This window comes from Schistocerca nitens, chromosome 7, assembly GCF_023898315.1.
Source record: "Schistocerca nitens isolate TAMUIC-IGC-003100 chromosome 7, iqSchNite1.1, whole genome shotgun sequence".
Classification (NCBI taxonomy): Eukaryota; Metazoa; Arthropoda; class Insecta; order Orthoptera; family Acrididae; genus Schistocerca; species Schistocerca nitens.
In genome coordinates, this window is record NC_064620.1 from 370,463,436 (window position 1) to 370,479,993 (window position 16,558).

At 40.5% G+C, this 16,558-nt stretch overlaps 1 protein-coding gene across 5 annotated transcripts in view; it reads left to right on the top strand.

Moving 5' to 3' along the window:
• The window catches only part of LOC126194736 (histone acetyltransferase KAT6A-like), a 72,204-nt gene that overhangs the window by 21,753 nt on the left and 33,893 nt on the right, over nt 1-16,558 (top strand). For 4 of the 5 annotated variants that reach the window (XM_049932992.1, XM_049932993.1, XM_049932991.1 and 1 more), the window contains exons 6-7: nt 13,568-13,861; nt 15,721-15,978. In XM_049932992.1, the coding sequence (XP_049788949.1) occupies nt 13,568-13,861; nt 15,721-15,978 (552 nt within the window). The remainder of the gene's footprint in view (nt 1-13,567; nt 13,862-15,720; nt 15,979-16,558) is intronic. The other variant, XM_049932996.1, reaches the window with a different exon arrangement.

A 16,558-nucleotide genomic window follows, 5' to 3' on the forward strand; every position in this document is an offset into this window, starting at 1 on the left:
ACCGAACTTCACGAATTTCCCACTATATTTAACTTTAACACATCCATTTCCATTTTTAAATTTTCTAACCTGCCTGCTCAATTAAGGGATCTGACATTCCACACTCCAATACTTAGAACGTCAGTTTGGTTTCTCCTAATATCATCATCTTCCTTAGTAGTCCCCGCCCGAAGATCCGAATGGGGGGACTATTTTACTTCCGGAATATTTTACCCAAGAGGACGCCATCATCATTTATCGATACAGTGAAGCTGCCTGCCCTCTGGCTGTAGTCTCCCCTTGCTTTCAGCTGTTCACAGTATAATCACAGCAGGGCCAGATCAGCCCCTGCAACTACTGAAAAGGCTGCTGCCCCTCTTCAGGAACCACGCATTTGTCTGGCCTCACAACAGATACCCCACCATTGTGGTTGCACCTATGGTACGGCTATCTGTATTGCTGAGGCATGCAAGCCTCCCCCCTAATGGCAAGGTCCACGGTTCATGGGGGGGTTATGAGATTAGGAATAACAAAAAATTAAGTGTTGCCCACAAACCAAAGAGATAGAGAAGATCCAACGGAGAGCAGCGCGCTTTGTTACAGGATCATTTAGTAATCGCGAAAGTGTTATGGAGATGATAGATAAACTCCAGTGGAAGACTCTGCAGGAGAGACGCTCAGTAACTCAGTACGGGCTTTTGTTTAAGTTTTGAGAACATACCTTCACCGAAGAGTCAAGCAGTATATTGCTCCCTCCTACGTATTATCTCATGAAGGGACCATGCGGATAAAATCAGAGAGATTAGAGCCCACACAGAAGCATACCGACAATCCTTCTTTCCACGAACAACACGAGACTGGAATAGAACAGAGAACCGATAGAGGTACTCAAGGTACCCTCCGCCACACACAGTCAGGTGGCTTGCGGAGTATGGATGTAGATGTAGAAACTCGATTTCTCTTTCGCTGCATTTCATGTCTTAAAGTGCGGGAAGTTGTATGCATGTGTATAAAACCTTCACCATTCAAATGATTGAGACGTTTTACAGCTCCGATGGAAAGTATGTTGTCAGTTAATTTGGAAAAAAGTAGTTTCACCAGGGTTATAGTGTACTTCCACTTGAGAAAAAGTGTGTTTATAACCGGGATAGGTGGGAAAAGTCCGGATTCCCCCTCCCTTGTTGCTGTATACAACCAGTAAGAGTGAATGGGTGCAGACACAGAGTGTATGGTGACAGAACACAATATCCTGTTGCAGGGCACACTCTACAATATGACAGTCATGAACTCTGTTCCTGTTTCACCACACATCCCATCTGCATTCTCTGTACTGCTACCGTCATAACTGTTGGGAACTGGCTTTGCAATATGTACTCTGTTCCCACCACATTCCTGTCCTGAACTTGCATTAATTTGTCTTGTCTCAGCATTCCTTTTCACAATTATTCCTTTTTCTCACTCCTTTATATATTTATTGATGTTTTTAGTGTTTATTATCTGAACTGTGTCTCTCCCCCCCTCCTCGCCCATCCCCTTGTTCTCTCTCTCTCTCTCTCTCTCTCTCTCTCTCTCTCTCGACCTGCCAGCACTTTCATATATATATATATATATAATATATATATATATATTTTTTTTTTTTCTGCTTGTGAAATGTCTGCTTGTGTCTGTATATGTGTGGATGGATATGTGTGTGTGTGTGTGTGTGTGCGAGTGTATACCCGTCCTTTTTTCCCCCTAAGGTGTCTTTCCGCTCCCGGGATTGGAATGACTCCTTACCCTCTCCCCTAAAACCCACATCCTTTCGTCTTTCCCTCTCCTTCCCTCTTTCCTGATGAGGCAACAGTTTGTTGTGAAAGCTTGAATTTTGTGTGTGTGTTTGTGTTTGTTTGTGTGTCTATCGACCTGCCAGCGCTTTCGTTCGGTAAGTCACATCATCTTTGTTTTTAGATATATTTTTCCCACGTGGAATGTTTCCCTCTATATATATTTTGCACTGTTATTGACTGTTCACAATGTTTTTTCCGTAATTTCCGTCTTGCTTATTATGCTACCTTCCACCTTTCAGTTCCTAAGTTTTCAAATTTCGTGTGGTATTGGTACCAATAACAAGTCTTTCCATCTTATACTGTCCAGTAAGTCTCCCCGACTCCCAGGATTCTATGGGACTTTCCCATATCTCTTCCCATTTTGTAAAGTTTGTGAACTCTTCACCTTCATCCTTCTTCCTCTCCATTTGAACCTTCTGCCAGAGGGTGGAACCTCTGGCTTGGAAAGCTCACACTTTTCCACAAAGTTTGTGTATCATACAGTATGCTCAAGTACTCTGCCATAGCTCAGAGATGGAATTGTTGGTCATCAGAACTGCCTGCCCATTCAGAATGTGAAAAATTATCATGATCGTTGCAGCCATCTTCAGAGTATTTCCATTGCCTGTAGAAACTGTTACAGTCTGTACAATCTCTCACGTACATGCAAAACGCTTTCCTATGACTTGCCCTCTTGGACTCAAAAACTTCTCCTTGACAGGTAACACACACTCCAGTGTTATTTAGCAGTAAGAGATATACTTAATAGAACAAGTGTCATGTTTGTCATGGACTCAAAATGTATGACGGTTAATTTCAGTGTGGCAGAAACAGTACCATTATTGGAACCAATTGCTGAGTGTTATTAATTGGTCCATCATTGTGTAGCTACTTAGTTTGAAGCATTTTGTGGTATAATGTTTGCCTGAAAATGTTTTGTGCTGTCTCACTGGATTGTGTACTAGATTATTAAACACTTTTCTCATTTTTTTGGCCACAACCCTCATTTCAGAGAGCCGACGAATACGTGTCAGCATTGTTACTGACTTTCTCAGTACTATCATTTGTTTCCATACCTGATCAAACTACTTTATTACAGCACATTGAAGATTTTTCACTTTGATGACTAAGTGCTTTGTATCTTTGCACTTCACTTTGCCAGGATACTTTCAGAAAAGGTATGACGGACAGTGCTGCTCATTTCTGAAAACAGGAAGTAGATCGTACAATAATAGCTGAACTGACAGATCATTTATTGGCTTTAATTAGTTTTAGAAGTATTGCATTTTAGAAAGTTTGGATTTTTCATCATTAACACCATAGCATGACAATGACATATTTGTCTTGTTTATTGTGTCTTATAATTCAGATATGCATGCGTGGCTGTCATTTACTTAGTCATTTTTCTTTCTTCAGTTCTTCCAATTACTTCTCAGTATGGTCATAATTTTGTGTCCATTTGTTATACTATTGTGTGTAGACAAATCATTCGACAGTGGTTTAAGAAAAAACATCAAAGAGCCATTTTCGTTTGCAGCTTCCTGTAAGTAGTAGCACATTTCTCTGCTGTGATGTTCATAACATTGTCGCATTTTATTTGGGGCTTTTGGTAGTGTAATTGTAATGTGCGTATCATGTCAGTGTGAGGAGTGTCATTGTCGTTAGGTTTCAGTTTGGTTAAGTCCCATAGTGCTTAGAGCCATTTGAACCATTTTTGTTTCAATTTGTGTTTCTTTCTCATATTTGCTTCCTCCACCATTCTTGTTTATCCTTGGTATATCATTCCTAGAATGCTTATAGGAATGAACTCCTGTTGTGTGAATAGTAAATCGGTATTGATTCTTGTGTTGTCACACTTGCCATTGTCTCATACGTGCTATTCTAATTGCAGCTCATTAGCTTAATAATAATCATGTTTGTTATGGAACACATGTTGATGCATCCTGTATTTACTCAAATTGTGCAGTTTAAGGTAGCTAATAATAACTGTTAGTAAATGCTTATTATGATAAAGAAAAATAAACATTTGAAAAAATGTGTACAGTATTTTTAACTGCTCGTCATGATCGTATTAGACAGAGACATATATCAGTTTTCTTTTTGAAGTATTCTTACTGTATTAAAAACTTGAGAATATGGAGTATACAATTTTCCTTGGGGTTCCTACACACTTAATCATATGTTTCATAATGAGAAAGTTTTAGCAATTATTACATGGCATAATAAACATAATAATCATAATAATTCACAATTTTTGTCAGCTGTTACTGTACATTATGTCCTCCCACCATACTGTGTACTCACGTTTTTTTTTTTTTTAAGTGACAGGAAAAATTTTTTCATTTGGCTGGTTTCTGGGATTTTCCGCCCGCAGTTTCATGTTTGTCAGTTTCACTTCATTGTCCATTTCTGGAATAGATGTTTCAAAGCTTGTGGGTATAGATGAATTCATTTCACAATAAAACAACTAGGAGGCACTAGTTTCCTGCAGTGAGTAGTTTTGAAATTACATGTATCTATCTCTGTGTGAAAATATTCTGGAAGTTTACGTTTGTAGGAATATATTTCTGATTGTGCAGTTCTGGAAGTTTTCCAGTTATCATTTGAAATGAAAAGTTGATGTGTGCACAAGCTTAAAAATAAGCATGTGTCTGAAATCTAGCTGAGGTGCTGAAGTTTTCGAAAAATGCTAAAAATTGTGCATATTGCACCTACTTAACTGCTAGAACACGTGGAAAATGACTTCATGGATGCTATGTACAATATTTTGAAGCTAAATTATTGAAAAATATTGGTAAATACAAAATCTGAAACCAGATCCATGCTGCTAATGCATTGAAAGTAAGCTATTACGTTTCATTTTGAGTAATGTAGTAATTGGAAGTGCATAGTTAAAAGAAGTTTCTGTGCAGAAATTAATTTTAAACCCTTGTAAACTTCCAGAAAATTTCCACCTGAAGGGAAATATAACACCTGTGTTCACTTTGTTGCTCACATAACCTTGGGACAACGTATATTACGTCACTCTTTTGGTTACATTAGGTTTCACAAAAAAATCAAAGACAAGACGGAATTAAGTTGGTCATAGTAACACAGCACCTTCAAGACTTGGCTGTCTCAAGTAAGACATTTACATCTACAATGAGTATACTGTCTGTCATACCTGAACCTGTGCCTAGGGAAGCCCCTCTTGAGATTACAAACAACAATTAAAGTGCTGTTATCAAGATGCAATTACCTTTTGCTTCATTTACATAAACTGAAAGTCTTGTGTGTAAGAGAGAATGAAATTAAAATGGGTATTTGAGAGTTATTTCGAAAATGATTTTTTTGATCATCCCTATCTAGTGATTGGTAAACAGGTAATCTTTTTCTTTCCTTAAATTACATCTGCTTTCGTAACAATTACGTATTTTATTTTGCTGAAAGATGCCACGGCTATTTGCTTTCGTATAGAATTATTTAGATGTTGTAGACCTATAGCTACACACATTTATGATTTGTTGCAAAATGACAATCTTGAAAGTGTATTCACATCTCCAAGAGTGAAAGTGTGACATCTACAACGATTTGGGCGAAAGTGTAAATATTACAGTACCCAACCATGTGTGTAAAGTGTACAGTCTTTGCGGAATTCTTCGAGAAGCATGAGGATTGTGGTACTTGGCTGCATTCAATTGTATTTTGATTAATATATTGAAATCCTGTTGTTTATAATGCTTGCTTCTAAGCTCAAAATAATGACAGCAGCATTGCTTCAAGACATTGCAAACTGAAAACCATACTCTCTGCAGTTCACTTTTGGGCACCCAGTGACAATTCTTAAACTTCATCTTGTGAGGTACATGGAGAACATTTCTTGGTGGACAGGTAGTCTCTTAAATAATGCCATGTGAGTAGAAAGCACCCAAACTACATCTGCATCATACTTCACAAGACATCTATAGGTGTAGGGTGCTTCTGGTATGACTGATTCTCCATTCCCTTTTCCACTGGTGAATGGCGGATGGGAAGGATTGTCAGTAAGCTTATGTATTAACTTTAATTTCTCTCGTCATTTCGCGAGATGCACAAGGGAGGAAGTATAACTTGTCCAACTCTTCTGGGAAAGAGCTATCTCAGAATGTCGATAGCAAATCCCTCGTGATGTACATTACCTCTCTTGTAGCATTGCCACTGGAATTTATTGAGCATCTCTGAAACACTCTCGTGTGGTCTAAAAGATCTTGTGAATAAACATGTCATTCTTCATTGGGTCTTCTCTCTCTCTCTCTCTCTTCTATCTGTCAGGGCTAACTAGTAATGATCCCAAATTGATGAACAGTACTCGAGAATCAGTTGAACAAGTGCCTTGTAAGCCACTTCCTTCATGGATGAGTTAAATTTCCTTTTTCCTTTGAATCTATTTGACATCTGCTTTTCGTACTATTTGTTTTATACGGTTATTCTGTTTAAGGTTGCTCAGTATAGTTACTCCTAGATATTTTACAATAGATGGTGTTTCCAGCAATTTTTCATCAATAATGTGGTTGTACAGTAGTGGGTTTCTTTTCATATGTACCCACGATGGATTTCTTTTCTATATATGCACAGTATGTTACATTTACTTATGTTCAGGGTCAGCTGCCAGAGCCTGCATCAATCTTCAACCCTCTACAGGTAACTGCAAATTATTTTTCTTACAGACAACCATATCATCTGCGAATAGCCTGATGAATGAGCTTCCGACACTTTCTACTAGATCATTTATATTCATTGTAAACAGTAATGGCCCTATCACACTTCCTTGGGATACCCTGGAAATTACGTTTAAATGTGTTGATTTTGTTCCTCTGAGAGCAACAAGTTGAATTTTGTTTGCAAGGAAGTCTTCAATCCAGTTGCAAATCTGGTCCGATACTTATTAAGCTTGTATTTTTTTCACTAAACGGCAGTGAGGGACAGTGTCAAATGCCTTCCTGAAGTCAGTGAACGTGGCTTTAACCTGAGCACTGTTGTCTACAGTGCTACAGATCTCAGGAAGAAACAGAGTGAGCTGTGTTTCACAATCCATGTTGATTTTTATGGAGAAGGTATTTGTTCTTCAAAAACGTAATAATATGTGAGCACAAAACATGTTCAATAATTCAACAACAAATTGGCATCAGTGATGTAGGCCTGTAATTATATGCATCTGCTCTACGACTCTTGATAAAAATGGAATGACCTGCACTTCTTTTCAGTTGCTAGATACCCTTCATTTCTCCAATAATCTGTGATAAACTCCTGCTTGAAGGGGAGCAAGTTCTGTTGAATAATCCTTGTAGAATATTGAAACATGGACAACCTTGCAGTCTTCTTCAGTGAAATAATTTCGGAAACCTGAATTCGGTATTTCAGCCTTCTCTCTGGTACCTTCCATTATGGTGCTGGTACGGTCACTTAGTGGATGAAAAGAGGATTTTGAACTGTTACTGATTTTAAGACTGAAACCTCTTAGATTTCACTCAAATCGGTTGACATAATTTTACTTCAAAGTCATTGACCATTTCTGCCACTGCTCTCCTTATGCTCATATTTGCTTCATCCAGCTTTCGTTTTCAGCTAGGTTTTGACCTCTCTTGAGTCTCTTTGTCTGTGTAGCAGTTCTCTAAACATGGCTATTAAACCGTGGTAACATACTTGTCAGAGGCATATTGAATAATGTTTTTGAATTTTTCCCATTTGTGCTCCACATCTTCGTCCTCAGCACTGAATATTTTATGCTGAGTATTCAGATTCTCTGTAATTTGTATCCTGTCAATCTTATTAAGCAAAAATATTTTCCGCTCCTTTCTTAACATTCTTTGTGAAATTCGTAGTCATATTTGCTATCGCAGCGTATAAAATTTTGTTCTCAACACACACCAGTTTTGAAGTTTTTTGTACTGCTCCAGTACAAGTGAGCCTAACTGACAGTTTTTGTTGTAAACCATAGGTATATTGTGATTGTTTTATAAACCTCACCTGCAGATATCAAAATGCCCACGGACTGTCGGTGTCCTGCCCTCCACACTCCCATTTGTGGTGCTAATTGATTTTCTTAGTAGTAACCTGACTTAAAACTGATTGAACAAGGAGATCCATACGCACACTTATGAAGACTCAAGTGTTACGCAAGCCAACAAAATCAAACAACTAACTTGATAAATATTTAACTTTATTACTTCTGGTATTTTGGTGCAGAAAACACTTGTCCCGTAGTGGCAGCCCAACTAGTCATAATCACATTGCCTGAAGTAAACAACAGACTGAGAGCGAAGCTGGTGGGACCCGACTCTTTAAGCTGTCAACCGGACGATATGGAGAGGCTGCATGCAAATTCAAGAGCGGCGGCCTCTGCCAACGCTGACATCTTGCGACCTCTGTGGCATGTCGTACCGCTACGCGCCCAGATTTTGGGTGTAGAATCTTAATGTGAGTGACTACATCCTTCCCTCTGTGGGGCTCAAGCACCTTTGATTCCCGAGGCCAGAAGTGCAGGGCCGCAATGTGGAAGGGGGGGCCCCTGTTAATGGAGGCCTCAAAGGTGGTAGAGGAGAGCAACTTCCAGTCAGTGGAGACTTTGGAATATGGGCGAAATGGCCATTGGAAAGACTACCCCAACTGTGGAAGCATGAGACGACAGAACTGGCGATGGGTAATCAGAGCTGGGATCTGTGGTGACATCTGGTGGCTGTGGGGAAGGTGGAGGTGAACCAGCAAGGGATGTGTCCTCCAGCTGGAGGGGCAGTGGAGCAGTTGGCAGATGCCGCGATGTCAAAGACTCATCGGGGAGCGCTGACACAGGTAGAAATAGAGGCTGGAATTCTGGCATATATGAGTCACCTGTTATTGGGGCACCAGGGAAGGCAGCGTGCAGCTGAGGGAGGAGGAGGAGGCTGTGTGTGAATGGGTGCGTTTGTAGACTCTGAGCAGATTTTTTTGGTGGTGCTGGACCTCTAGGTCTCCCATCCAGAGAGTATATACACAGTAGCCATTCTGATGCATGCTGGTTGCTGATAACCAGCATGCGCCCAGACCGCCGTACCTGCAGAAAGTGCTGTATAATAGAACTTGATGGTGGGCGAGAACCTGATGGAGGTGGTGGAGCAGTGTCAGCGACTGGTGCCTGTGGAGCAACTTGGCAGGGTTACAGGGCTGAATAGGAGCAATCTGGTATGCTGTCAGAAAAAAATAGTAACGCCTCCTCTTGGGGAAAGTATTGCAGATACTTTTTCATCTGGGTCTTATAGGTCTGAACCATATGTTTGGCCTCCCCGTTAGATTAGTGGGGGAAAGAAGTGAAACGAACATGGCAAATGCCTGTCCGCACACAGAAATCCCAAAATGTCCAGGACAGGAACTGAGGTCTGTTGTCAGAAATGAGAGTAACTGGGAGATCTTCCACGGATTTTTGAAAGAGCCTGAATCGTAACCTCAGTAGTGGCCGAGGAGCACTGTACAACACATGGAAAACACATCATTGACAGTCAGATAAAACACATTCAGAAATGGGCCCACAAAATCCATATGGATGCATTCCTAGGGATGGATTGTTGGAGACCATGGGACAAACTTCAAGCCTCAGAGCCACATGTTGACTAGCATCCTGGGGACTTACAGCCACCAAATGCTCCAGTCTCGGTCAATGCCAGGCCGGTACACACGTCTGCGAGCAAAGGTGTTGTTGTGGAAAATCCCCAGTGACCCCCATGGAATAGCTGTAAGACCTCCCACGACAGTCTTGGCTATGACCACCCTGTGTTGTCCATGGAGAGGAGGAAAACGATGACCCATTTAAGACCGAGAGACGATGACCCAAGACAAAATAGTTACAAAGCAGATTGGAAGCACGGCCTGGAGGAATAAATGACCAACCCTGCTATATGAGGTGAATGACCTGCTTGAGGACAAGGTGAGACCCTGTGTCCCTGGTGACCCATGTACTAGTTATCGGAAAGCCCTCTACTGTATATACATTAGCCCCTGTCTATCAAACTTGGGATTCTGGTCTGAAGGGTTTTTTGTATAAGGCGTCGGCACAGCCATGGTGCACAGTGGGGTGAAAATGGATGTCATTGTGGTATTTGGAGAGAAACAACGCCCACCAGTGCAACCTATAGGCCACCTAATCAGGGACCCAGATGGACAGACTGAATATCAAAACTAACGATTTGTAGTCTGTAATGAGTTGGAATTTATACCATTCAAGAATATGTGAACTTTGGTGACTGCATACGCAATGGCCAAAGCTTCCCTCTTGGCATCAGAGTAATGGACCTCTATTGGACTGAGAGTTTTGGGTGGGAATGCCAGTGGCTGGTCCCAGCCATCTGTATTCGGATTAGCTGGCCGCTGTGGTCGAGCGGTTCTAGGCAGTTCAGTGGCTGCTACGGTCGCAGGTTTGAATCCTGCCTCAGGCATGGATGTGTGTGATGTCCTTAGGTTAGTTAGGTTTAAGTAGTTCTAAGTCTAGGGGACTGATGACCTGACCTCAGATGTTAAGTCCCATAGTGCTTGGAGCCATTTGAACCATTTTGTATTCAGATTGGCGAGGACAGCCACAAAGGTGTACTGTGAGGCATCTGTAGCCAAAACCAATGTGGTAATGTAATAATTATAAGAACACACAGATAGTAATGAACGCATCGCATTATTACTTAAAGTAAATTGGTGCAGAAGAAACATTTGCCGCGGAGTGGCTGCCCAACTAGTCCTTGTCACATTGGCTGAAAAGTAGATTTCAGACCGAGGGTGAGGCTGGCCGAGCCTGACTCCATAAGCCGTTGGCTGGGCAGTAGAGTGCAGCATGGAGAGGCAGCTTGCGCATCTGAGAGTGTGAGCCATGTGAGCCTCTGCTGGTGCTGGCATCCTGCGACTTCTGTAGCACACTGTACAGCTGTGCGCCCAGATTGTGGGTGTAGACTCTCTTGCGGATCACTAAAAGCAATAAAGTTTCACTACATTGCGTCAAAAGTAGTACAAAAACGAGTGTTAAAAGTGGACTAAAATTAATGACATTCTGTCACCAATGAAAATAATACAGCATATGATAGAGATGTGAAAACTTCCCTTTTGCCCGTTTTGTTTGTTCTTCAGAGAATGAAAATTTGATGCAGAGAGGTGAAGTTCACACAATACTTTTTATGTTGTGTGTGTGTGTGTGTGTGTGTGTGTGTGTGTGTGTGTGTGTGTGTGTGTGTAAGAAGGCCTCGAGGCTGAAAGATCACATTTTTAGCCGTCTTTTTGTTGTGCCTGTCTGCGACTCAGCACCTCCTCTGTATGGTGAGCAGCAATCTGTCCTTTCCATTATCACATCCTGAGTATTCCATTGTCAGATAAATTTCAAAATGGACTTCACAGTTTTAAAAATTCATATAAATTTATTGATACAAGTTAGAGAGCTGGCTTTTGTGTTATTTTGTAGGGAAACACAGCAAGTTGTTTCCTTTTTTTTTATCTTGCACTAAATATGTTGTACAAGGCTTCTGTTGGTTATCCTGCACACATCCCATCGGAAGTGAATTACTTCCCAAACTTTGTAGCATTGCAGTGGCGGTGTAAATTCTTGCTCTAAGTTCAGGTAGAGAAGCCAGCATAGGAGGTACAAACACAATGTCAGTGATGAATCCCCATAAGAAAAGTGAGTGGTGTCAGGACTGGGGAACATGGGGCCCATGCGGTTGGCGCATCACGGCCAATCCATTGACCTGGAAAGCAGTCGCTGAGAAAATCCTGGATGTCAGCCAGGTACTTGGGTGGTGCACCATCTTGCCTGAAGTAATCGTTTTGTTCTTGGTCATCCTCATCGATCTTTGGTGTCAAAAATTGTAACGTATCCAGGTACACTACCCCGTTGATAGTTCTCTGATGGGGAAAAAAGGGGCCATACGCTTCGTTCTTGCTCAGTGCACAAAAGACTTTCAGTTTAGGGCTATCATGAACATGTTGCAATGTTACACTGAACTGTTGTGGCTGACTTTGATTCATCAAACCAAAACACACAGCTAACAAGCTCGGGTCCAGTGAAGGAAGCCATCTTCAACGCAACTGCCGCTAGCACTCCTTATAGTGTGATTTGGCACTAATGAGCCATGCGAGACAAAACTTGATGTATTTCCCTACAAATTGACACTACAATAATCTCTTTAGGTACTATGAATTAATTTGTATGAATTTTCAAAGTTGTTAAGTCCTTTTTGAAACACCCTGTATGTGTGTTACATACTGTCACATAATGGAGATATAACTATTTTATTTGATGAAAAGCAAAGAAATAAGACTCTCAGTATTGTTGGTTATTTGTAGATAGGTTCATGCATGTTGTCAGAATAATTAATACAGTGATAATTAATTTAGTTGTATGAATAAAATCATAGTATTAGACATGTAGAGTCGTCTGATAAATTTGCATGTTGCATCCTAGGTACCTTACTAGTGCACCTTTAAAAAGGCAATTTAGTGTCTTGATTTAGTGTCTTTCTTATCAGGCAATAGTTTTCTGTTTCTTTTCTAATCAAAAATGTGTATTTTGTGGGCAAATTAGTAGACTAGTCAGTTTAGCTGCCTAACTGTTTAATTTTTGTTAGCATTTGGTATGCTATCATTTTAATATATTTTTGTAAAAGTACAGTAATTTGTAAATTTATTTCATCCAACTGATAGTTGCACATTGGAATTTACCCGTTTGATGTACGGAATAGGTCTCATATTTATGCTTATTGATGCCGATTTGCATTCAAATCTGCAAGACGCCAAGCTGATTGAGATTCTTCTGATAAATTGGTTCAGGCAAATGTGGAAAGGATTTACTCAACAAATTCATCCTCCTTCGTCCGAAAGGGTAGGAGCCCAGAAATACAAAAAACTGAGGATTATACGTACAAGGATATGTTGAAAAATAATGCCTCCAAATGTTTTATGTGAAAACTCCTGAAAGTTTTTTTTAAATAAAACAAATTTTATTCACAGTCTACATCCTTATTATTCATATCTGTTTCTCAACATAGCCCCTTTGGGGACAAACACATTTCAAGAGATCAGTTCATTGATACTATCACTATAGAATGTTTGACTTTGTGACAGAGCCATAACCCCATCTCTGCTTGCACTGCTTGATCACTCAGAAAATGTTGACCTAAGCCTTTCAGCAGAAGAAAACTGTTTTGCCATTAATGATGCTGGGTCACCAGCTTACTCCACGCACTGTATCTATTACTGTTTTGTTCCTGTCACAAACTGGTGGACCTGCACCCCTTCTACAATAACCAAGTTGCTACATAAAATTACCTTGGTTCTTTTTTAAATGGTCAAAACAATACTCTTTTCTTCTGATATGCATATAGTCAGTTTTTCATGTACTTTTAACTGCTGATCATCCAATACAGTGTTGTGCACTGTCTTGACGGTGCGAATAGCGGGCTGCTCTAGATGTGAAACAGCTTCAATCAAGTTTTAATTAAGCTGTCCATTGTGTAACTATTCAGATTAAGGAGCAGACTCTACGTAAGCCCACACTAACATTTGACACGTTTGTGTTTGTGAAATTTTTTCTAAAATTAAGGCTTGTATGATAGCGTGCTGTCCCTTTGCATGAAGCACACACGTAGTTAGTTTTAGAAGTATTGGTAAGAGGTCGCTAAAATCTGCAGCTGAGTCTGATAATATGCCCACAAATATGTCAGATGCCCATGGTCATTGATTAGAGGTAAGACTCATACAAGACTTTTCATTTGTTGTGTATTTGTGTCTTTACAATTTTAAAGTTTATCTTCCACACACAGTATGTACCACAAGGTTCACCAGAGGCCATTCGTCGTCCTACACCTCCCCAATTGTATAGGGGACATTCACCCAACCAGCTGTCTCCACAGCCGCCGCCACCACCGTATGGCCAGCAAATGGTATATGGACAACAGCCGCAGCAGCAGCAACAGCAGCAACCACAGCCAGCACCGCAGCAGCAGTACCACCCGCAACCACAGTTTCAACCCATCCCAACCCAGCAGCTGCAACAGCAACCACAACAGCAGCAGCAGCCGCAACAGCAACCACAAACTCGAGGTTATAGTGTGATGGTATGTTCTATGATTCTATTCCCTTAAACATTCTTTCCTTCTTTGCTCTTGGTGCAACACCCTCCACCTTTTTTATTTTTGTGGTCGTTTCTCCCTGTTTGTCCCAAGGGAATTAGTTTGCAGATGCTAACAAAGAAGAATTTGTAAGATGTTAGTAAATAGCACCCAGTGTCTTTATGCATTCAGAGATTCCTGTAAACATACATTGGGCTCAATAAATGATGAAAAAATCATAAGAGCTGTTACTTGGAATACCATGCGTACCTAAATAACACTCGGCCTTTAAAATAAAGGCCCTACATTATCCTTACACACATGCATTTAGCCACCAAGTTCATGGACTGTACAGCGGGCGTCATTGCTGTGAGAGAAGGTAATATAAATAACCAACTTCATCCGTTCGTGTAGTTGAGTACTTTGCAAAGAATCTGTAGTGAAGATGGTGTTATTACTTATCTTGCCATCTTATCATTCCTTGGCACAGTGGGGAGTCTAGTGACCAGAGATCTTTCAGCAGTCAGCAATTCGAAGAATAGAGTGACTAGCTCCGTCTCCTGGCATTAATTATGTTGAGGGTGCTCTGGTAGCCATCTTGTTACCTAGTCATTGTAAAGATCCCTGCTGTACTGTGAGCAGCATTGCAAGTAGATTGGCATTTTGCTACTTGTGAAGTTTGTCATCGTATTCCTCATCAGTGGCATCTCAGCTATGACTCCTGGTGTCTTTTCATTTCAGTAAGTTTTTTTTTTTTTTTATTTCAAGCTTGTATAAGCAGCGTACAAAAAAGAGAAAACGCGAGGCACATCTCCAACCCGCTAAGCAGGGAGCAATATAGTGGCGAATAGCTGCCATCCTCGTTGCGGACAACCTCAGGAAAGAAGTATCATGCTTCTTCCACTGTAAAAGAACTATTTGTATATATGAGCTATATTTCGTATACAGCAATCTAACCTAAAACCCACAAAACGTAAACTGGCCATCAATTACTTGCCAAAATATTTCTGATGGTTTACTTATTTGCGAAGTACCACAGTAACTAAGGGCAATAATGAAAAGAAAACCAGTTCATTTTCAGGCTCTGATGTCAGACAATAAGAAGAAGAAAAACAATTGTTTGTTTATTTGTATTTTTCTTTTTGCCAAATAGTTTTCTCTAAATCTCATGAGAGAGCCTGCGTAGTAGAGAACACACATGAATCCTATAACAGTGATTTTTAATTTTCTCTCTCTCTCTCTCTCTCTCTCTCTCTCTCTCTCTCTCTCTCTCTCTCTCTCTCTCATTAGATTACGTGAAACTCACTATGAGAGCATAGATGTCCCTGTCAGTGTGGGGGCTCAAACATTGTGATATGATGCAGGATGCTTCATTTATGGCCACATCAGTGTGTTTCACGTGGGCCGAATTGTTCCACACAGATGTGGCATATTCAGCTGCCAACAATCTGAGAGGAGTGGCTTTTGTTAGAAGCCAGGAATTGATTCTCTCATAGCTTCATTACTCCCCTCCATAGTGCACCAGGATCTGACAAGTGAAGCTATGAGATGTGCGAGAATCCATATTTTCTAATGAATAGTTCCATTAAAATCTTTTGTCAAAGACTGCCTGCAGAACGGCTGGTATGTGCACACCTCCCTTCCTGCAGTGCGCCTGTAAACTAAAATTGCAAGATTATGTATAGCTATTGCTGCTACTTGTGTTACAAGAACAAGCAAACATTTTTTAAATACATAATCTCAATGCCTCAGTCTCCTGAAAAAATGAACTTTAAATTAATATGATTGATGATCGTGAAACACCTTTTCCATGTCAAATAAGTTTTATTGTATAAAATTACCAATAATGTGACAAAATCTTACAGCAACAGCAACAGTCGCCGCATCGTGTACAACAGGCTGGAAGTCGCATGGCAGCAACAACTGTTGTTCGTGGCGGAGCACAAATGACAATGGCCCAAAAACGAACAGTTGGACAAGTACCTGGAGGTGGACAAGGTACCTCACCCAACAAGCAACGCAGATTAGATGTGTTGCTGCCAGACAGGCATGAAGACCCTGACTGTCATGTGATTGCCATTCAAAAACCCACAGAAACAGGACCTCTCATCACCAGTGTACAGGTAATGTTCTGTTCTGTCTGGTCATCTTGGTATACAGATGCATATCTACAAATAAAATTGCTTAGAAATGAAAAACGGAAGTACAAAACATAAATTTTATTGAACTGTCATAAACAGATACGTACTGTGTTTATTTATTACTCAGATGATTCCGAGTCACGTCACTCGAATCCTTGTCTCTACTCTCTTTATAGAGAGCATCGTCCTCTGTCCCATCAAGCACATTAGAACAACAGTTTTCTTTTAAAAGTATGATGGACAGTTTTATTCAGAGACAATTCCAAGAGTGATCACCTGCAAAATTAAGACAAGTTAGCACTTGTAACACACCTTCGGTAGGTGTTAATTGCTTAGCTTCTTTTAGTAGCTGTTGTGTGTACGTATTCTTAAATGTGTCTTTAAATGGTTTGTTTAGACAAATATTTAATGCCTGTAGAATTGACATCGTCCCTCCTGGAATTAAAGCCAGGTCCATTCTACCTCTACTAATTTTCTCTTTACGGGCAGAGTAGTATGACGTGCGTATGAATCTAGTACAAGCACACTTGCAAACCTAGTGAGGCACCAGGACAACGTTGCC